We start from the raw sequence: 21,996 nt of genomic DNA, 5'->3' as shown, positions 1-21,996 counted from the left end.
GTAATCAGCAGCAGACAGGGGACAAGTCACATGTGAAGAGACTTTCTTCTTAGCAGTCAGAGAACTGGTTAGAAAGTACAAAAGAAACTCTTTTCCTATGCAACTCTTACTAGTGTCCTTACAGATGATTAATTTATTATTAGTCAAAAAGGTGATGCTTAGAGAAACATGCAAGCTTTAAATCCACTGTCTAAAAATTTGGACATAGTATAACCAATTTTACCTCATCCCACACAAAAACCATGAACATCTATCAAATTGAGAATTTAAACCCTCTGATTATATAGATCCTGGGTACTTTGCGAAACTTAGTATTTAAAGAAGTGGCAAAATATTGCCTCGAAAGCCTAAAAGTCCTTCATTGGTTAACAACATGACCTGAGAAAAAGAGAAAAAAAAAAAAAGAAACACTCAACATTTCAGGTTCAAGGTATTGGTAATTAAATGTAATGTCTTTTATTTACAATGCCTTTTCACAAGTGCTTCAGTCTGTGAAGATCATTATTTGGTCCTAATGGGACCATACAGCAATTCAAGCTATTGTACAACGTGAAGTGTCCAGAACCACCAAGCACAATACCGAAGTCATAAGATGAGACAGAATGATGCAGTAGTTTTAAGAGAAGTAAATTTATGCTTACTGTTCTCTCCAAGTGCATAAAACCAAGCCCGATTGTTCATTCCTACAGCCAAGTGATAAACACCAATAGCAACAAAACTGGGCTCTACCTCAACAGAGACCGTGACTGGTGGCTCCTGTAAGAAAACAGAAACCCACAATTTTCATCCACTAGTAATACTTACTTTACCTATATACAAAGGAAGGTTAAATGGAAGAGGTTATCATACGCTCTCCACGTGATTGGCTACAGTAACTTCAAGAAGAGAAGTGAGGTAGGCAATCCGTGTACCACAAGTATCTCCCAGAATTGGAAGCTTTGTCAAGAAAACATGGAGGGATCCTCTGCGTGTAGATACTGCCAACAACTGTCCATCATCTGTCCAAGCCAGCTGATCTACACCTAAAACATTCACAAGTTTTTTTGGGAAAAAAAAAAAAAAATTCTTTTAATTACTGAAAACAAGAAACAATTATTTTGCTTTAAAATGTGAAAACAGAATTCACACCTAGGATTATATTTACTAATGTACTCAAAAATAATCAATTAATATAATTCCAAGATTAACTGGAATCACTCAAACCAAAACCATAATTTACTAATTTAGGTTTTTCCTAAGAGCGAAGACACCACAAGAGGAGATAATGGTGGTACCTCATTACCCAAGAATATAGTCTTGTAACAATGATCTGGATGACATAGGCACAAATCCTGTATATCAGGATGAAAACTGATTAAGTACCATATGTTAGCAGAAAAGATGCTGAAAAGCACAAAAAAACCCCTCACCCACAAAAAAACCCTCAACATGGAAAGCAGAAACCAGTTAAGTATATATTTCAGTAATCTGAATACATTGTATTACAGCTTCAAGAAAACAAAACAATAACTGATCAAATATTCCGAGGTCTGTACTTCTCTATACTTTAAACAGATAAAATATGTTCATACTTTGTTATGGGTCACCTAAAAAACACAAGTTGGGAAAGAAGGAACTTATGATAAATTCTATATTTACACAATTTTTTCCAAGAACAGCACTTTCACTCTTGTAAACAGAATCACGACCAAAATTCTGTTTTACTTAATTTATAAAAACTTCTGTTCTCATGGGGACTGTTAACATACCTTTGTTTTCATCATCCAAGTTTATTATCGCATACATTTCTCTCAGGTCTGACAGATCATGGATTTTAATGCTAAAACAAAAATAAAGTCATTCTTGCTAATATGAACCTCAGTCATCATGAACCCCATCAAGACAGCCTGATGGAGCACAAAATAGAACACAAACACAAAAATGCCTTCCGTTTCCTAAAAAGCAACACACACTCATTGTTACCCATCACTCTAAACAGTTTATCACTATCACTGTATAAAAACACTTGCTCAAAGAACTAAAATTTGAGGAAAAGGCACAACTTGTCCAATTTAAAACAACTGAGGGGTGGGAAACATGCACTATTATTCCTTTTTGACCTGTTACAATACAGGTTAGGTTAAATACACTTTCCTGATGGACAAACACTGTTTGAAACATAGATGCAAAAAAACTAGTTTTGAATCTGGGTTCACATAACAAGGGACAGAGTGAGAGTTTACTTATGCTGTCACGTTACTCAATATATGCTGCAGAACCCATTAAAGAAATAATATTTATTGTAGAATAGCCAAAGTGCTTGAAGTTGCACCATGTTTTGGTCAGTTATACCACTCTTGATGTGCAAGTGTCATAAATCAGCAGTCTGATAAGGTCATACACAGAACTGAGGACAGACCAGAGTCTGACTCCTACCATCACTCAGCTCTTTTTTTGCTGAAGAATTCAGATATCACAGAATCAGGGAGTATGCACAACATATTTGGAAAACCTCCAATCTCTTAACTCTTTTTTTCCTTACTTGTTAACACATTAATATTTTTGTCTGGATTGCAGAGAAGAGGATATCAGCATAATCAGTGAAGTTTAAAGTGAATTGTTCTCCTATTGCTAAGCAGATATTTATGTCAATTCAATAAATCATAGTAAAGAAATTTGGACATTTTTTTAGCCAAGTGACATAGCAGAAAAAGAATCAAAACGAAGAACCTATACTAAAGTTTTTTTTTGTTTACAATTAATTACAATGAAGTAATTACCATTGTGGAGATTTTGTTTAAAATTAGCTTCTCCTAACTTTAGGCAGAGAGGCACAGAGCAATTTATCTCACCTTCTCCACACTTACTTCTCAGGGAGCCTTTACGCCTTAGGGAGCCCAGCTTTAAAGTTACGTGAGATTAATTCCATTCTTTATGTATAAAACTACCACTTACCAATTGTCTCCACATGATGCAGCTTTATTTAATGACTGGGATATAGCAATGCTGCTTAGATTATCCTTATGATTATGAGCTTGAAAGATTTCTTGACCTATCTCACGAATGTGTGTTGAAATGACTACAAAACACCCTCGTGAGAAACCAATCATAATGTAGCCATCACCATACCTGTTTAAAAAAAGAACAGATCTATTTATGCAATATGCAAAATGCATTTTCTTTCAGACTACTGGGGCAACTGTCAATGCCTCCCTTTAATAGGAAAAATAATCAATTTTTAGGAATTTCTATAATGCCACTTTACTTTCAGCAAGGTGCATGCATGGCAATGATGCCAACAGACAGACCTCTGGTATCTTCATTGGAATAAGCAGGCCAGAAGATGGAATTTTCATTTCAAGGTCCTGGCTGACTTGTCCCATCAAAGCTATGCTAAAAATAGTAATGGCAGTCACTGCGCCCTTAGGGCATACTGCTGTAAACGCAGTGGAAGTACCAAAACTACAATCTGTATTTGAGAATAGACAGTTTGTTTATTTTCATAGTGTCAAGGAGAAAAAGGCGAAGGCAGAAATAGCTACAGTGTGTAAGGATGAATTCAAACAATACCATAGAATCATAGAACAGTCTGGGCTGGAAAGGAACTTCAAAGGTCATCTAGTTCAACCCCCTGCAAATGAGCAGGGACATCTTCAACTACATCAGGTTGCTCAGAGCCCCATCCAGCCTGGCCTGGAATGTCTCCAGCGATGAGGCATCTACCACCTCTCTGGGTAACCTGGGCCAGTGTTTCACCACGCTTAGCATAAAAAAATTTCTTCCTCATGTCTAGGCTGAATCTCCCCTCTTTTAGTTTAATACCATCACCCCTTGTCCTACTGCAAGGCCCTGCTAAAAAGTCTGTCCTCATCTTTCCTACAGGCTCCTTTTAAGTACTGAAAGGCCGCAATAAGGTTTCTCTGGAGCCCTCTCTTCTCCAGGCTGAACAGTATCTCATCAGCTTAGCTGCCAAAAAAAAAAACCGTTGCAAGGGAAACAGCCCAGGTATGCCTTGTTAGATGGCTGGCCATAAATTAAGAAGCATATAGCTACAGGTCATCTTTCACAGTTGCGGTGCAAAGGAATAAATGTCGATTCCACATTGGCTGAATAGGCATTAAAACACAGGGTATCTTGACTCAAAGATATACAAACAGTACAGATACTTTTTGGGTACAGAGTTGAAACGTTTAGTTTGGGATTTCTTCATAGGAACACTACCAATTGCATTACACAGCTAGGAGGCTACAAGAACTTCACACAACTTTGTAAACCAACAAACTATCTGACGGATACAACCCAACCATTAGCTCTTTCATAAGTTACTCATCCAAACAGAAAACCACCTATAAAACCCTCAGTTTAATCTGCTTTCAGGACAGCAACAGTATTAGTGTTCTAAAGATGACCATACCAACAGAGGCATTTGACAATACTTACAAGATGTAGACTTCTTTGTTTTTGGAAAAGAATTATTAAAAAAGCTACAATACATGCAAGAAAAATCTAGTGTAAGCAAGGGATATGTGATTTCATTTCCAGCATTCATCTCAACTACTGGGAAAATCTTCAGCCTGCTAATATTAGAATGTTTCATAAAGAAAGTTCTACTCACCATCTGTAGGTTACAATACTGCCATAAGGCTGCTGAAATTTCAAATCAATCGGGTTATCAGGATCATTCAAATTAAAAAGAAAGAGAGTCTTCTTGCCGACAATTACACTTACCTGCCAATGAATGAAAACAAAAAGTGACTCAATAAGAATTTTAAAATAAGGCCCTACATTCAATAATCCTTAAGAAACCCATGGATCTGAATTCGGAATTGTTAGCAATAGTGGAAGAGATTTTCAGGATATTATCTTTGTGAGTTAGTGGTTCATGGATCTAAATGCAAGCCCAGCAGAGCACACATCTCAAATCCAAGGCTCTTCCCTACAGAAGCATTAAGTCAGCTCTGTTTCCTCAGAGAAGAAGGCAGCAGGCCATATAGAGTTGTCTCGTTGGGCTACTCTCACTTGAGTTACAATGTCTCTTTTGATTCACAAAATTTTTATCTGGGAGGCTGAAGAGAAGACTATCACAACACCGCTATCAAGTAACTTGCTAAGACTTGAAAACAGAAAGACAATTCCAAAAGAAACAGCCTGTTAAGTGTGTATTAAACATGCAATATTTGGTACCAATCTAGGTGAGTGCATTTTATTTGATGACTGCTATAGATGTGTAGGACTTCACAGTGGGAGAATGGTGGAACTTTTTTTCCTTTTTCTTTTTGTTGTTGTTTTGTTTTGCTTGTGTTTTGCTTGTCTGTTTTTAATATATTATTTTTGTTAGTGGAGTGTAGGCCATTGTCAGGCATGAGTAAAACACTCATTTAGAAAAGCCAGGAGGAGCACCTTCTTTCACCTTATTCCTAGACAAAGATAATTTGAAGGGCTGTTTACAAGTTTACATTACTTTCTGTCCCAGCTCTCCTTGTCTAAAAAGGAGACAATGGTTTATTCCTAAAATAAGAGTTGGAAGAATGAAATATGAAGCTGGTATTTTCAAACTGAGAAAAAAGGCATATGTTGACCCAAAAATCCATTAATCCAAAATTGCACACTCAAATTCTGACCTATATTTCCTAAATTTACCTCAATACAAAAAGTATGTTTTCTGCCTTTTAGAACAGTTTTCTTAAAAGTCCATCGCAGTTTAATTAGGAAGCATTTAAGAAATACTATTTCTTAAACTCTTCTAAGAAATTACAGGAATTATTTTATGTTACAGTGCAAGATGTTAATTCTAGTACTACTTATTTTGATCCAGCTTGCAGGGTTTTTTTTTTCTGATGCCAACAAGAAACACCTAGGCAATAAATGTTATGTGGTTTAGAGCTCCTGACAGACCAGCCAAGCACAAACACCAAGAACTACAGAACTACAGAATGCTCCCTAACATTTTACAGCAAACTTGAGAGCTGCAATAAAAAATCTGCAAAGCCAAGGCTGTTGCATGCCCCAGGAAGCAGCAGAAGAAATCAAGGCTGAAGTCCTCAGGCCCTGCATTTTTAAAATAGCTGTTAATTAAATTTTCCTAGGAAGCAGAAAACATGTCACTCCATGCAGAGAGGCAAAAACTCCTACAAGTCTTGTCAAAATAAACATGGGGAAAAATTATTTTTGACACCTATACTCCATAGATTAAATCTGACTGCGAGCATTTAATTATGTTGTGTGAATGTATAGATCTGAACAAATTCTAACACAGTACCACCTTTCTATCCATTTATTTTATATGTCTTGTCTTGGTATTTCATTGCTGATCATTTAATAACATGCTCTGCTAATAGTTATCATTAGCCCATTTTTCTGCATTTCACCGTTGACTGATCTGATGGATTCAGATTTAATCTAGACAATGAAAACAGTGAACCTGGAGCCACTTAGGCAGAGACAGGATACCACTCACACCAGACTGACACCAGGGCTTTTAGTCTCATGGATGCTGAGGTTTGCTAAGATGAAAAGCTAGAGAGCAGTGATCTGTTCCCAAAACTGACAGCTGAAAATCTGCCCTCTGAAAGGTGCCTTCTGTGCAATTTTTACAATCCTGCTCTGTTTCCATCTGTCACATTGCATATACTGTTCTATATTCGTATTGTATGTATTTAAGTTCCTGCACACCTCTCCACCTATTATGCCAGCGACCACTGCAAAACTGCTCTTATCTGTCATATTGCTAACCACTGCATTTTTCATGAACACGTCCTTGATGAACAAAGGGATATGGCTTTACTTTAACAAATTTTCAACACCAAATTTTAAATCAAGGAGGAACAAATTGCTTCCTGGCCCACACTTGGCTGCCAGCAGAAACCCTGAAACATCAGCTAAACACTTTTTGCAGTATTTTGTATTGAATTCTTACTGTGCTCTCCCTGGTTGATATTCTTTCATCGGTCTTCATAACAGAAAACTGCATATCACTGGGATCTGAGCTCACTGCAGTCTGCAAGAGAGCAGTTCACATCAAGAAGTCAACAGTTAATGTAGCAAATACAACTGATTGCATTATTCCTGCCCTGTACATTTTAGTGTTAAGGACAGAGTTGTTACTACAAAACTAGGTACCAAAACTAAGAAAAAAGTTGGAGAAAACATGACCATAGTTTGGATCTTTATGACATGTTATCACAGAATACACTGAAAAAAATATTTAGGAAACAGTTACAAATACAAATAGAGAAGGAAAGATCCAGATGAGGAAGAAGTCTTGCAAGATTATATTATACAGACAGTACTAACTGAAGCAGTACACGCAAGGTCACTCCAATTCAAATTCAAGGAAGAAAAATCAAGAATAAGGCATATATGTTAAATATTTGCAACACATTTCAATGTGGACATACCTAATCTGGTTTAGGTAGTGACAGCAATCTGGTTGCTTTTGTAGTCAATATGAGGTTACAAAACCTCATAAGCAAGACTTGCTCAGGTCTCTGCTGTCTCAGCTACACTGCTTCTACTACCTAAGCCAGCTAGTCTAAAGCATAGATATACCCTAATGAATTTATTATGGTGCTCTTCTCCAGTGGTGATCTTCAGACATATAGATGGAATCACATTAAATGAACTGTGCAAGATTTGTTCTTTGAAAGTCATGAGTGAAACACTGTTCATTAAAGTTTAAAAAGTTAATTATATTCATTTGCAGATTACGCAGCAACTGTCATTGTTTGGAGGGACTGTGATGTATGTAAACAAATGGAATGCTTGATTAGAGAATCTGAGTGTACTTGGAGGAAGCACCGGAATCATCCTCTTGAATGCAATGGAGGTCCAGCCTCGGAGTGACCCTTGCACATCAGAGACAAGAACGTTGTTTAACCAATCTAAAGCAAAACCAACACTGAAAGTACTTCCTAAACACCTCACAGAGTCATGTGACAGCTGTTCTGTGCTGCTACTGGGGAAGTGAACCTACGATTGCACTCACAGGATCCTCTTATAACACATACAAATCAGGATCACAGATGAAAGAAGCATGTTCAGGCAGGACCACAATGGAAATGCAGAGACTCTAACATCATAAATCACACTGCATAACAGAGGCTCAGATGTTTAGAAATGCCCTCATCCTACATGAAGTTTCCCAAAGGCTCTTTATCCTTGAAATGGCATAAACTCCCATGGGTCCCAGCTTTCTCGGGAACCAGAAGAATCAATATATACCTTAAAATCAAATGGGGGTTATAAACACTACCTGTCTTATAGTATCCCCTTCCTGATTGCTTATAGTAATCATTTTGTCTTCGCCACCTAGAGCAAGAAGGTTTTCAGTACTCCAACAACCACATGTAATCCGCTTAGTGTGCTTACCTGAAAAAGAAAGAAACTTATACAACACAAATTAACACAACCACAAAAAAATCTGGGATGCTCTATTTGGCTACTCACAGACTGTCAGCATGTGAAACAAGCTTATCAGTGCAATTACAAATTCAAGAGTCAATTTTTTTTTTTTTAATCTTCTAGTCCTAGATGGAAGTCTTTTGAGCTTATAGGAACTTCTACAGCCCCTGTGTTCTTCCATTTCTTTGCATCAGATTTCCGGGGACTGTGCTATTTCCTAACCTTTCTGCCCAGAGGTACTCTAAGCAGGTAAGAAAAAGTAATTTAGCAACAAGAACAACCACACAAATCCTTTGCAAACTGCAAAGCAAGAAAGATAACACGAGTTGCCCATAAGGCAGTATCAGGTATACATATATATATTTTTAGCTTCCTCTGGTAAGTACAACGAAACAGAAAGTCCAAGCTGAGTATGAGCACATTTTTAACTTCTATATTAATATAAAGAACTAAAAAGGGATCTAAGTATATTAGCACAATTTCGCTTTCAGATGGGCAAGCTTAGTTTCAAAACAATGCATACCAAGAACAGGAATCTTGCGAGAAGTCTGACGGTTATATATAAGTAAGTTTCCCTTTGTTGTTCCAACAGCAAGTAAAGTTCCAACTCGAGACCATAATAAGAAAGACATAGCATCCCTAAAATAAAGAAAAATCTTACTTTGTATAGTAGATACGGGTTCATTTCCACTCTCCTCCCTATAGACAGAATGTTTATGTCGAGTGCAACAGTTTAGTGGAATAGATTCAAACCGAGTTTATTTGTTAATCCAATGCCTCACTGTTTTGTACGTCTCAGGAGAGTTTCAAGCTTGTGGCCAAATTCAGAAAGGTAGGGATTTGCACCTAGGCCTTAGATATCTCCTCCCATCCTAAGACACTCTGCTTTGTGAAGAGCATTTTAGTGTCCTTAAAAATCTAAAATAAAATAATCCTAGCACCACTAAAATCACTTCCCCTATGTTTAAGCTCCCTTTGACCTGTGTGAAATACTCTGGAAAAAACGTGGTTTATACAGAAACCCAAAAAGTTCACCCATCCTTGTTGCTACCACAAATTGGAAACATCGAAGAGAAGCTCTCTGGGGACTTTGGTACTGTTGACAATTAAAAAGGAAAGAAAACTTCTATCAACCCCCAACCCCTCACTCACAACAAAACATTTCAAAACCAGAAAATCATACAAAAATAATTTAACAATAAATTGTAGCATATCAGTTATAACAATATATGTGCTATGAGGACTCAAATAAAAAGATGATTTTTGCAATATATCCTCTACATCAGCAAGCCTTTTAAAAAAGCTTTTTAAGAAAATATAAAAGAAATTCCAAAGCTGAGAAGTCCTTGTGGAAAGAAACGGGACAGATGTTTGCCAGCTGTGCATATTCAACTTAGTTGTCTACAAGTCTCCCTGTACACTCAACAGACAAACCGTAAAGTTCCTTTCAGAGGGCGACTCTGGTACACCAGCTACAAGTTCATCTTTCTTCACTACAGTGGAAGCCTCAAGTTTGATTCCAATGTTAGAAGACCCAAATTATTTTACACCATGTCAATGGGCCTGTGGTTCACATGTTAGTACCTGTTCCAATTTCTGGAATAACAGATGAAGTAAGAGGCTTCTCAAACAGCTGGAAGATTATTGGCTTGTACAGGTTAAATACAACATAGAATCCACGCACAGAGAGAAATCAAAGACTACAATGCATGAATATGATGTCCTGATGGCAATTTAACCAAGTTAAAAAACATACTGCATCATTCTAACTTGCATCAGGTCCTAAGTTGATTTAAGAGACAGCATAAAGAGCAGTAGCTCACAGTGGGCCATGTCTTCAAATACATACTTTAAAAAATACTTTCTTACCTCATGCCACTGTCTACTTGGCTTGTTCTGTTTGTGTTTGCATCCCACAGCAAAATTGTACTAGATTTGTCTGTGATTACTGCTAAAGTATCTCCATCCTTATCCCAGTCCATAGCAACACAGTTACTGAAGAAAAAAAACATAGATTTTCATTAACAATGTTAAAATGGGAAAACCTTCATATAAGCATGCTTGTTTCTGTTTAAAATGTGTATCACAAAACCTGAATTTTATCCTAATAGTAATTAATTAGAGATAATTTATTCTTCAATCACAGTAAAAGGCTGGAAATAAGAATTCAAAAGAACTACCTAACCTAAGTGTCCTGGTGGGCATCGAAAAGTCAGTACTGTTCAAACTACGATAAGCAGATGCTAATTATTTCAACAAGCTTTTAGGACATGCGGTTACTACACAAGTTTTTTTCTCTTCTTTGCCTTGCCGTGAGAATACAATGTCGTTCTAAAACTGGCTTAGATATTTTATATTTCCCTGCAGGAAAGGGTCACATCTGTCCATCAACAAGGTAATGCTTTCCATGTCCATCAATAAGGCAGACTCCCCTTCACACCACTCTCACCAATCCCCGTAAGAGTAGGGGATCCCCAGTCCAACATAAGCTCTTCTCAGAGTTCACCACTGTGTTTGCACCTAGGGAGGTTTCCTCCAGACCATATCTAGCCTGTTCCTCTGGAATGATTGCCTTTCAGGAGCTAGACCGCACACATGGATGTCCATCACTTACTAAATTTCACCTGAAAGGAATCCAGTTCATACACTCTGACACCACTGTCTGAGGTGAACAAAAAGTCTGATAAGCACAAAAAAGAGTAAGATTCACTTCAGAAGTACACTCTCCATCTAAAGTAAAGCCTTTGACACAGTCTCTCACAGCTAAGTTGAGCAGGTGTGGTCTAGACAATAGAGTAGTGAGGTGGGTTGCAAACTGGCTTAAAGAGAGAAGCCAGAGAGTGGTGGTCAATGGTGCGGAGTCCAGTTGGAGGCCAGTATCTAGTGGAGTGCCTCCGGGGTCAGTACTGGGGCCAACAGTATTCAATATATTCATTAACGATTTGGACGAGGGAATTGAGTGTACTATCAGCAAGTTTGCTGATGACACCAAGCTGGGAGGAGTGGCTGACACGCCAGAAGGCTGTGCTGCCATCCAGCGGGACCTGGACAGGCTGGAGAGTTGGGCGGGAAATAACCTGATGAAATTTAACACGGGAAAGTGTAGAGTCCTGCATCTGGGCAGGAACAACCCCAGGTTCCAGTATAGGTTGGGAAGTTACATATTAGAGAGTAGTGTAGGGGAAAGGGACCTGGGGGTCCTGGTGGACAACAGGATGACCATGAGCCAGCACTGTGCCCTTGTGGCCAGGAAGGCAAATGGCATCCTCGGGTGTATTACGAGGGGGGTGGTCAGTAGATCGAGAGAGGTCCTCCTTCCCCTCTACTCCACCCTGGTGAGAGCCCATCTCGAATATTGTGTCCAGTTCTGGGCCCCTCAGTTCAAGAAGGACAGGGAACTGCTGGAGAGGGTCCAGCGTAGGACAACAAAGATGATTAAGGGAGTGGAGCATCTCCCTTATGAGGAAAGGCTGCGGGAGCTGGGTCTCTTTAGTTTGGAGAAGAGGAGACTGAGGGGTGACCGTATCAATGTTTATAAATATATAAAGGGTGAGTGCCACGAGGATGGAGCCAGGCTCTTCTCAGTGGCAAACAATGATAGGACAAGGGGCAATGGGATCAAGTTGGAACACAAGAGGTTCCACTTAAATTTGAGAAAGAGCTTCTTCTCAGTGAGGGTGACAGAGCACTGGAACAGGCTACCCAGGGAGGTTGTGGAGTCTCCTTCTCTGGAGACATTCAAAGCCCGCCTGGACACATTCCTGTGTGACCTCTCCTAGGCGTTCCTGCTCCAGCAGGGGGATTGGACTAGATGATCTTTTGAGGTCCCTTCCAATCCCAAACATACTGTGATACTGTGATACTGTGAAAGTAAAAATGCCAATGTATACATTATGCCAGTGACACAAGCAGAGGCACTAAACTAAAAAGGTCTTTCCTCAGTAAGGCTATGACTACAAATTACCAGAAAACTAACTGTAGCAAGAATGCAGTCGCGACCAGCATGACACAAGTATATTGTATGCAACCTTGTTAGATTTTTTCTTAATTTAACAGATCTTTTTCTAACATTTTAATGAAGTAGATTGAATTTATAGTTAATAAGGAGTGCTTTGGGTAGGAGAATACATTTTTCTAACTATCCTCAATAGCTTATTATGAGTTCAGCTTTTACTGTCTCAGAGTCCATACATGCTCATCAGTTGGTCTTCTTTTCCAGGTATGTTCACCAGAGGTAGTACCTCTTCCTAAAAAGTTCTCATGTTGCATAAGCATCTCACCATAAAAGCAGCATTTAAAACAAAAACAACAAAGAAAATAATTTAAACCCATCTGAGTACCTACCCTGGTAAGCTGATTTCATTTCTCTTCTGACCATGACGATCAAAAATTTTCACAGTATGATCACCCCTAAAAAAGATTAGTATATAGAATAATTCCCTTTCTTCATCAGTGATTTCTATGGACAAATGCAATAAATATTTGTAATCTTACCCTGTTACAGCAAGGAAATTTCCCAAAGTTTTCTGCCAAGCAAACTGCACAGGGGAACCAGACCAAGCTTTTTCTAATAGACTGAATACTTGCTGGGAGACAAAAAAAAAAAAAAAGTGAGAAATTATGCATCTTAAAATCATGAGCCTATAATAATAAAAAACTTCTCAAAAATTATTTTGATTTGTGCTGGAAAAAAGAAGTTTCTGGTGCTAGGTGTCTGCATTGAAACTATTGTGACTCTGTCAAAAGTATTATTTTTCTCTTACAGAGTTAATGGAATTAAAAAATTGCATAGGGTACTCTCCCCTTCATGTCCAAAGTTCAGAATATTTAGTTCTCTAAATTTCATGGCAAAGTCTGGGACCAGAAAGCATTCTTGGTGTGTACGACACAAAAGGTTCAACATCTACATTTTTAAACGTATGTAACTATTTTGTCCTCTCTGAATTGTTGGGCCTTTAAAGCTAAGACCTCAAAGCTGCTCAATCATAAAAAGAGATTCTGACTTCCAACTCAGAGAGTTTCCAAACTTTTTTCTTGCACACTACCTGCAGGTTTTTCTAGAATTTGGGTGGAAAACAAAGCCCACAGTTTGGTTTCACAGCTTGCCACCACAGCTTTTTCCCCTCCCACTTCATCAGATAAACACCAACACCTGGTGCCCGCCAAACGCTTACCTAAAGGTCTCTCATCCCTTCTACCGGGTGAATGTAAACTGAGGTGTTCTTTGCATTTTACTCACAAGAAGTATGAAAATATGAGAACCACATAACACAAGCACAAAGAACACCTGACAACTAGGATGGTTTTGAAAAAAAATTAATTAAATTTGTAATAAACCAATGACGAAGAAAATCGTTTTGGCAGTGCAAGCAAGCTCCAGCGCACTGTACAGTAACGATCGACTAACCCCCCCGAAGTGGTCTGAGCAGGAAACTACCCTTTGGGCCCACTCACTCAGCCGCTGCCCGAGGGGTCTCTCGCCCCCCGGTGCTGCCGCCGGTACGGAGGCACCGGCGCAGGGCCGCGGCAGGACACCGTCCCGCGGTAACGGCTCCGGGCGGCGCAGGCAACTGCCGCGGACAGACCCGGGCTGGCCGGGGCTGCCGGGGCGGCCCCGCTCCCCTCAGGCAGCCCCGCGCGCGGGGGTGGGAGGCCGGCACGCACAGGCGGTTCCCGACGCGCCCCATTCCCCTCCCCAGGCCGCAAGCACCGCCCGCCCGCAGTGGGGCCCGCTCGACGCCCAGGCCCCGATCGTGCAGCGGGGAGCGTGAACTACAACCGCGACTGCTGGCCCTGGCCGCCACCGTGGGCTGGGGCTCCCCGACGGCCCCCTCCCCCTGCCCGCGCGTACGGCGGCCGAAGGGACTCACCTTCATCGCGCCCACCGCCCGCTGCGCGGCGCCCTCTGCGCATGCGCCTCCCCCCCCCCCCAACCCGGCTGATCCGCGAGGCCAACCACGCCCGCCCACGGCGTCGCTGTCACCCCGGAGACGGAGGAAGGCCGGCGCCATCACGGCTGCGGGGCGGGGCCACGGGCCGCAACCAACGGGAAGGCGGGGCCGAAGGGGCGGGGGCGGGGCCGGGCCTGTTTTATAGGGGCCGGAGGGCTGAGCGAGGCCGTGGCTGCAATACGTTAAAGTACTGACAGTGAAATAGAGGTTTTCTAAAACCACAAGTCCAACACGAGGAGCAGCAAAAGTCACATTTCTCAATGAGACCTGTCAAGTCGGGGATACAGGTACACAAAAGAGAGAAAAAAGGCGCTGACCCAATAACTGCATTCAAGTTCTGTTGCATTCTGTATTCAGCTGCAAACACTGCAGGCTTCATCACAGAGTTTCACTGCTTAGTAATTTATTTTAAAACAATAAATAGTTCACCGAGAGCATTAACATTTAAAATTACAAATGTACATAGACTTTGGGTATCAGATGCTTCAAACATTCGTAAAACATTCAGTGAGCTCACATCTTCCCATTTTCCATCACAAACGCACACAATTACCTACTGTTCTGAAAACAAAAGGAACAAGGCACAGAAAAGCAAATACAAAAAGACTTTCCAGACTGTTCAAAGCAATTCGGTGTAACAGCACAGGGCTCCAGAAAGGCAAATTATAAACTCCTTGAAAAAAATGATATAACTGTTAAATAAGGTAACTAATTGACACAAATCTACGAGGCACACATAACTCTCCTCTAAGATGCTGAACATGCTCATATGGTGGCAGTTCAGCATCTTGCAGGATTTGGCTCTTTATATTTTGAAGCAACCTTACTGGACAGACAGACAATTGTTTCATTTTATCTTATAAAATCATACTTTTCAAATTAGTGCAAAGCCTCATGTAAAAGGTAATTAGTTTAGATGTAATGGAATGCTTAAAAAAATTCCAAAGTGCAAACATTAAACTTAAATTGCTTAACTTCTAATCACACTTCAGAATTCTTCCAATAATTCATGCTTATAGATTTCTCCTTAAACATAGCAAAGTAAATACAAGAACCAAAGCAGAGAAAAAGGTATGATGTTCTGCATCTCACATAAAAAGCTTTGACAATCCAAAAAGTACACTGGATGTCAAAAATCTCTGGCAGAAATTATTAAATAGCAGATTTCTGTTAGCATAATAAGACAATATTTAAAATAAGCCTTTGGTTAAATAAAAAGTTCGCTAAACTAGGAATGATGATAAAAGTGCAAAAGATTCACCAAATACACATCTTCATTTCCAAGGCTGGCATCACACCTGCCATTTACAATGGTTTGCATTGCTTTTTTCAGCCTGCATTGTAATAGCTCAAATACTTATAGCAAAACAAGTTTATTATGGGCAAATTAAATATATGGGGTCTAATCCTGTAACTTCTTTCACCCAGAGACAGACTCAATTATATCAGTGGAAGTATATCCATATAATATCATCACTGCATGTTTGGGGGATCAAGACCCTAAATCTGTAGCATTTGTTTATTATAACAAATTCACAAATGAGTTAACTCATTTCTTAGCACTTCCTAAACAGAAGAACAGAAGTCTTCTGCTGGCAACTGGCTGATTGCTGCTGATTTTCTTACAAATAGAATTCTTGTAACATATGCGTAACAAAGATGATTTTTTTTTAAAAAGTGCTTAGTATTGGTCCGTAAGAACACATACATGTTAGCTTGAGACCAAACACTCCCTGTGGTTGACATCCCACACCTTGTTACTTATTGGTGCACCGGTTGTTTGCTTGAGGAAAAAGGAAATAGTCTATGGAGAATGTCATCTTCATAGAGAAAATAATTTACAGTTTCACAGTCACAACACATGCTCCAGCTCTTCCTAAGCACAATGGTGCAACCTGTAAGAAAGAAAAAAAAACGTAGTCAGCTTTAAGTATTTTTACTTTTTTTCCTATAACTGACATTTAGTTAATGCTTGTAATAATAGCTGTACAGCTGCAACAGTGGCAACATCATCCACACTCTGTTAATGTGACATAAAAAAATAGCACATTGGTCCAAAGCTTGGATAAAAAGCCACAGAAAAGGTGAAAGTATTTTATATGATAGAGTGAAGCACTTTAAAAGCAATAGCAAACCCCAAGAATATCACAGTATCACAGTATGTTTGTGATTGGAAGGGACCTCAAAAGATCACCTAGTCCGATCCCCCTGCCAGAGCAGGAACGCCTAGGTGAGGTCGCACAGGAACACATCCAGGCGGGTTTTTAATGTCTCCAGAGAAGGAGACTCCACAACCTCCCTGGGCAGCCTGTTCCAGTGCTCTGTCACCCGCACTGAGAAGAAGTTTTTCCTCAAATTTAAGTGGAACCCCTTGTGTTCCAGCTTGATCCCATTATCCCTTGTCCTATCATTGTTTGCCACTGAGAAGAGCCTGGCTCCATCCTCATGGCACTCACCCTTTATATATTTATAAACATTGATACGGTCACCCCTCAGTCTCCTCTTCTCCAAACTAAAGAGACCCAGCTCCCTCAGCCTTTCTTCATAAGGGAGATGCTCCACTCCCTTAATCATCTTTGTTGCCCTACGCTGGACCCTCTCCAGCAGTTCCCTGTCCTTCTTGAACTGAGGGGCCCAGAACTGGACACAATATTCCAGATGGGCTCTCACCAGGGTGGAGTAGAGGGGAAGGAGGACCTCTCTTGATCTACTGACCACCCCCCTTGTAATACACCCGAGGATGCCATTTGCCTTCCTGGCCACAAGGGCACAGTGCTGGCTCATGGTCATCCTGTTGTCCACCAGGACCCCCAGGTCCCTTTCCCCTACACTACTCTCTAATATGTAACTTCCCAACCTATACTGGAACCTGGGGTTGTTCCTGCCCAGATGCAGGACTCTACACTTTCCCTTGTTAAATTTCATCAGGTTATTTCCCGCCCAACTCTCCAGCCTGTCCAGGTCCCGCTGGATGGCAGCACAGCCTTCTGGCGTGTCAGCCACTCCTCCCAGCTTGGTGTCATCAGCAAACTTGCTGATAGTACACTCAATTCCCTCGTCCAAATCGTTAATGAATATATTGAATAATATTGGCCACAGTACTGACCCCGGAGGCACTCCACTAGATACTGGCCTCCAACTGGACTCCGCACCATTGACCACCACTCTCTGGCTTCTCTCTTTAAGCCAGTTTGCAACCCACCTCACTACTCTATTGTCTAGACCACACCTGCTCAACATAGCTGTGAGGATGCTGTGAGAGACTGTGTCAAATGCTTTACTAAAGTCAAGGTAGACCACATCCACCGCTCTGCCATCATCCATCCACCTTGTTACATTCTCATAAAAGGCTATGAGGTTGGTCAAGCATGACTTACCCTTGGTAAAGCCATGCTGACTGCCCCTAATAACCCTCTTACCCTTGATATGCCTTGAGATGGCACCAAGGACAAGCTGTTCCATTACCTTCCCAGGGACAGAGGTGAGGCTGACCAGTCTATAATTACCCGGGTCCTCCTTCTTGCTCTTTTTGAAGACTGGAGTGACATTTGCTTTCCTCCAATCCTCGGGCACCTCTCCCATTTCCCAAGACTTGGCAAAAATGATGGAGAGCCGTCTAGCAATGACCTCAGCCAGCTCCCTCAGCACTCGCAGGTGCATCCCATCCAGACCCATGGATTTATCGATGTCCAGACTATTTAATTGCTCCCTAACCCAGTCCTCATCAACTAAAGCAAACTCCTCCATTGACCTGGCTTCATCCGGGGTCTCAGGGGTACAGGGTTCCCCAGGACAGCCTCCAGCAGAGTAGACAGAGACAAAGAAGGCATTCAGTAATTCTGCCTTCTCTGTATCTTCTGCCACCAGGGCACCCACCCCATTCATCAGTGGGCCTACATTGCCTCTGGTATTAGTTTTATCTGCTATGTACTTGAAAAAGTTCTTTTTGCTGTCCTTGACCCCTCTCGCCAGCTGTAATTCTAAGGAGGCCTTAGCCTTTCAGTTACTTGGTATTACAGAAGAAAGAATCCTTTGTTATGGTACAAACTAGACATCTGAGCTAAGCAGTCTGACAACTGAGTAACGGTTGGCAAAATTATGCATTTTTCTCTCAAACAGAAAATGCCGAACATGATAGGGCAACCTCTCCTTTTTGCTTCAGTATTTGATAAAATCCTGCTAAGAGTTCTTGAAATACAAATAATTTCCCAGTCTCTATTACTGTTTGTAAACAGAAATCATTTCTGGCAAGACCCTTTTTGCTGCGATTCTGTTGGAGTTGCAAAGAGGAAGGTAGTTTCTAATATTCAGCTTCCCCTTTTAAACTTCCTAGTATGAGCGTGTGTTTGAATATCACATTAAGTGCTATAGAGATTATCCTAAAGAAAAAAAAATGGTGTTTATGCCAACTCCCCTATTTATTTTTTTTTCGCCAGGAACAACAGACTTATCTCGAGCCATCTGTGGCTCTGACAAACTTCAGCTGAGAAAATTCTGCTACCGTCTTTGGCGTTGTGTGCAGATGAAGCGGTGGCAGACTGCTGACATAACAAGAGGACAGACACTTCCAAATCCCCCAACAAAGGGTTCAGAACTCTTCTGTGTGCTGGGATCATTCGACTGAGCAAAATACAGATAGAAAGGATACAAAGGTACATACAGATAGTCACCACCTAGACATCATGTGGGATTCATTTAGATGCAACAGGCAAGAAGCACTGTTCTCCTCCTCTGGTACAGATTTTATTTTCCTTTAGCAGGACAAGTAATGCCGTGGGTTATCATTACCAGTACTGCCACTGAAGGCCTCAAACTCTGATGAGCCTCCTAGATGACTTATCTTTTAAGATCTTGCAGCAGTATGAAGTGTGGGGGACTACGGTGGGTCTGTGGATTCCCTGACAGAGGGCATGGGAACAGAAATTAGCCTTGAAGATCTGAAGGCCTACCCATGAGAAAGATGGGAGTAAAGGAGTATCTGGAGATGTTAAGGATGTATCCATGAGAGAGAAGGGGGTAGAAGAGTAACACTGATGATAGCAAAAACAGCCAATGAGATGTTACTGCTGTAACTTGTAACCAATAGCGAAGAGACACACGAATTGGTAAAACTGTATAAAAATGCACTTGTGGCAATAAATGGTATCTACTACTTTCATCCTGGAAGAACTTGGTCTATGTCATTTGTCTGTCTCAATCACGACAATCAAGTGGGAAATGCACAGCTCTGATATCTGTGTTACAAAGATCTCAATAGACAGAAGTTCGGTTCTCTTTGAATTAGCAATTTGGGGCTATTACCGAGATAACATATTCAGGGGGGCAGAATTCAGCTGCCTAAGTACTGATGCTATTCTAGATGACCTTGGACATTCACTCTTGGGTGCAACTGCACTCCAGAAGGTCTCCCATAGATGCTGTGCTGTATCTGCCAGCCTTGTGTAGACACTTCAGTGTATCTCAAATAGCAGTAGATACTACAGGACAGCCTGCCCAGGCTGTCTTTGTGTGTGCTCTACCCACAGAGAGGCACATTCCTGCAACTATAAAAAAGCAAAAGTAACCAAGCTTTGAACTGACAGTAATGGTTTCTGATCATGAATTGGAAGATATTTTTTTTTAGCTGGGTGAAAAGAACTGGAAAAAAGCTTCCTGAAAGTTGCACACACTATACATAGCATTCACATTGGAAAGGGATTACTTATGGAAAGATGACCAAAACCTTGAAGAAATTGATAAACTTGCCAAGAAACACATTAGAGCTAAAACTCATCTACATTTATAATTTATCTTCAGAATAGGAAGTCATGTAAATAGAACCCTAAATGACAGTTTGGGGAAGATGTCAATACATTTTATGAAGAGTAGCTAAAATTGTAAAAGAAAATAGCGATACTATTGCCAAAGAAAACAGGGCAGTTAGAAGTTAACAACTGACTGTTCAAGACAAATCATCTTGAGATGGCAGGAAAAAAAAAAAAAGAGACAACAGAGTAGTAAAGTGCTTTTTAAAGGAGTATTTGAAGTCTCCTTGTAAAAAGAAGCACATTTGAAATAACAAGAAGATTAACAGTAGTGTATGGTCTGATCAGAAACTATACCTGTGTCCACTCATTTGTCTGGGGATCGTAAGACTCCACTGTATTAAGGTATGTTTGACCATCATATCCTCCAACAGCATATAACTTGTCACCAAGAAGACATACTCCCACTGCATCTCTGCTAATGCTCATAGAGGCCACAGCAGTCCACATATCTGTTTTTGGATCATACCTAAAAGATAATACATGTTATGCTGTAAAACTACTGACAAAATTAAATAGAAAAAAACGTACTGGAATTGACCCTCTCAAGGTAGTAGAAAACAGGTATTATTAACACCCAAATTGGTGCTGTCCTAATTTCATGGGACTTTCTTCCCCCAAATACTGTTTTTGAAAATGTTTCTTTAGTCATCTGGTAACATAGTCAGTACTAGCTACACATCTACTTTGTGCTGTTTTCCATATAGTAATACACACATATACATACAGCTGCTCTGACTACATTTCTTATTTTATGTCTAACCGTACCACTCCAGAAACAGCTCTGCTGTTACACTATAGAGGAACAAGTCTCGCTCTAAGTGGTAATGACTACATGTCACAGCACGGCTGTTAAAGTTGAGTGTGATACTGAAGAGACTTACTTGCTGTGAAAGATTATAATTTTCAAAAAAAACTTTCAGCAAAAATTGATGCAGAAAAATAAACGGACGTACTGTTTTCTCTTGGGCTTCTAATTATCTGTATTCCTCTAAAAATATGGTATTTTCTAAGCTGTAACCTCCTATCTACAAACCTTTTCGGGGTCTTTTTAGTGCAGCTTCCATACGTTAAGTAGTATGTGCCACACTATGTATTTTGGGGTTTAATAGGACACCAAACCAGTTTGAAAACTATGGCTCTGTTTTGTGCTTTTTTGTTGTTTGTTTTGGTTTTTGATAAAGGACACATCAGATCTCTCAGCATAAATACATTTAGTAAAAGGAGAAGATATGGGTGATGAAGAATCCCTGTAAGTGCTGGGAGATAACAGGAAAAGTTTTACAACTTGGCGGGGGGGCAGGGAGGAGAGAATTAAAGCATATTTAAGAAATACTAGTGAAGACTTATTGCAGTGCATTATGAACTATTTACTGCCATTTTTAGGTTTTTTTATGGATCACAAGTGCTTTTGCAATTTGTAATAGTCATTCATTAATAACTTTATGTGAAGACATACCAACTTTGGAATGACTGAAATATGTGCCAGTTTCCCAGTGTTATCAGGGGATACAAGAAAAAATAGGATGTTTAAGGATCCACCAGTCCTGACTGTTATCTCCTTTAAAAGCTATAATATGAAATGATACAGGCTTCTCACGTGAAAGAAGTTCTGCTCCATTTTTAAAAGCATTCCATTCCAAGTTGTTTCCAGTTATCAATCATAATTCATTCAATGACATTGTTAAGAAAAAAAAAAAATCAAGATGAAGCGCATAAGGGAGAATTTGCTTTAAATAATCTGTCTTGGCAACATTTTGAATCACACTATGACTACAGAGTATGTTTTTACACATAAGTTTCCTCTGCTCAGGCTAAAAATAACACAGCTATTTTATTGGGTTTCTACTTGGAGCTCTTGC

The 21,996-nt window shown here is 40.2% G+C and overlaps 2 protein-coding genes across 7 annotated transcripts in view; both read right to left on the bottom strand.

The window, feature by feature from the left end:
- WDR19 (WD repeat domain 19) overlaps positions 1–14,296 on the bottom strand; it is a 44,084-nt gene extending 29,788 nt beyond the window's left edge. The window contains exons 1-12 of one of the 2 annotated variants that reach the window (XM_065837483.2): positions 14,250–14,296; positions 12,874–12,965; positions 12,724–12,789; positions 10,249–10,374; positions 8,903–9,018; positions 8,231–8,346; positions 6,896–6,976; positions 4,595–4,707; positions 2,935–3,108; positions 1,749–1,819; positions 850–1,022; positions 642–756 (exon numbers count right to left, since the gene is read on the bottom strand). In XM_065837483.2, coding sequence (XP_065693555.1) covers positions 642–756; positions 850–1,022; positions 1,749–1,819; positions 2,935–3,108; positions 4,595–4,707; positions 6,896–6,976; positions 8,231–8,346; positions 8,903–9,018; positions 10,249–10,374; positions 12,724–12,789; positions 12,874–12,965; positions 14,250–14,255 — 1,249 coding nt within the window. In that variant the 5' untranslated portion in view covers positions 14,256–14,296. Of the gene's footprint in view, positions 1–641; positions 757–849; positions 1,023–1,748; positions 1,820–2,934; positions 3,109–4,594; positions 4,708–6,895; positions 6,977–8,230; positions 8,347–8,902; positions 9,019–10,248; positions 10,376–12,723; positions 12,790–12,873; positions 12,966–14,249 lie in introns of those variants that run through there. The other variant, XM_071807394.1, reaches the window with a different exon arrangement.
- Positions 14,297–14,655: 359 nt separating this feature from the next.
- KLHL5 (kelch like family member 5) overlaps positions 14,656–21,996 on the bottom strand; it is a 59,977-nt gene continuing 52,636 nt past the window's right edge. For all 5 annotated transcript variants that reach the window (XM_065836788.2, XM_065836789.2, XM_065836790.2 and 2 more), the window contains 2 exons: positions 20,432–20,603; positions 14,656–16,225 (listed from right to left, as the gene is read on the bottom strand). In XM_065836788.2, coding sequence (XP_065692860.1) covers positions 16,169–16,225; positions 20,432–20,603 — 229 coding nt within the window. In that variant the 3' untranslated portion in view covers positions 14,656–16,168. The remainder of the gene's footprint in view (positions 16,226–20,431; positions 20,604–21,996) is intronic.

Source organism: Patagioenas fasciata, chromosome 4, assembly GCF_037038585.1.
Source record: "Patagioenas fasciata isolate bPatFas1 chromosome 4, bPatFas1.hap1, whole genome shotgun sequence".
NCBI classification, from domain to species: domain Eukaryota; kingdom Metazoa; phylum Chordata; class Aves; order Columbiformes; family Columbidae; genus Patagioenas; species Patagioenas fasciata.
Note: the sequence above shows the minus strand (reverse complement) of the source record. Positions and strands in the feature narration are given on the sequence as shown.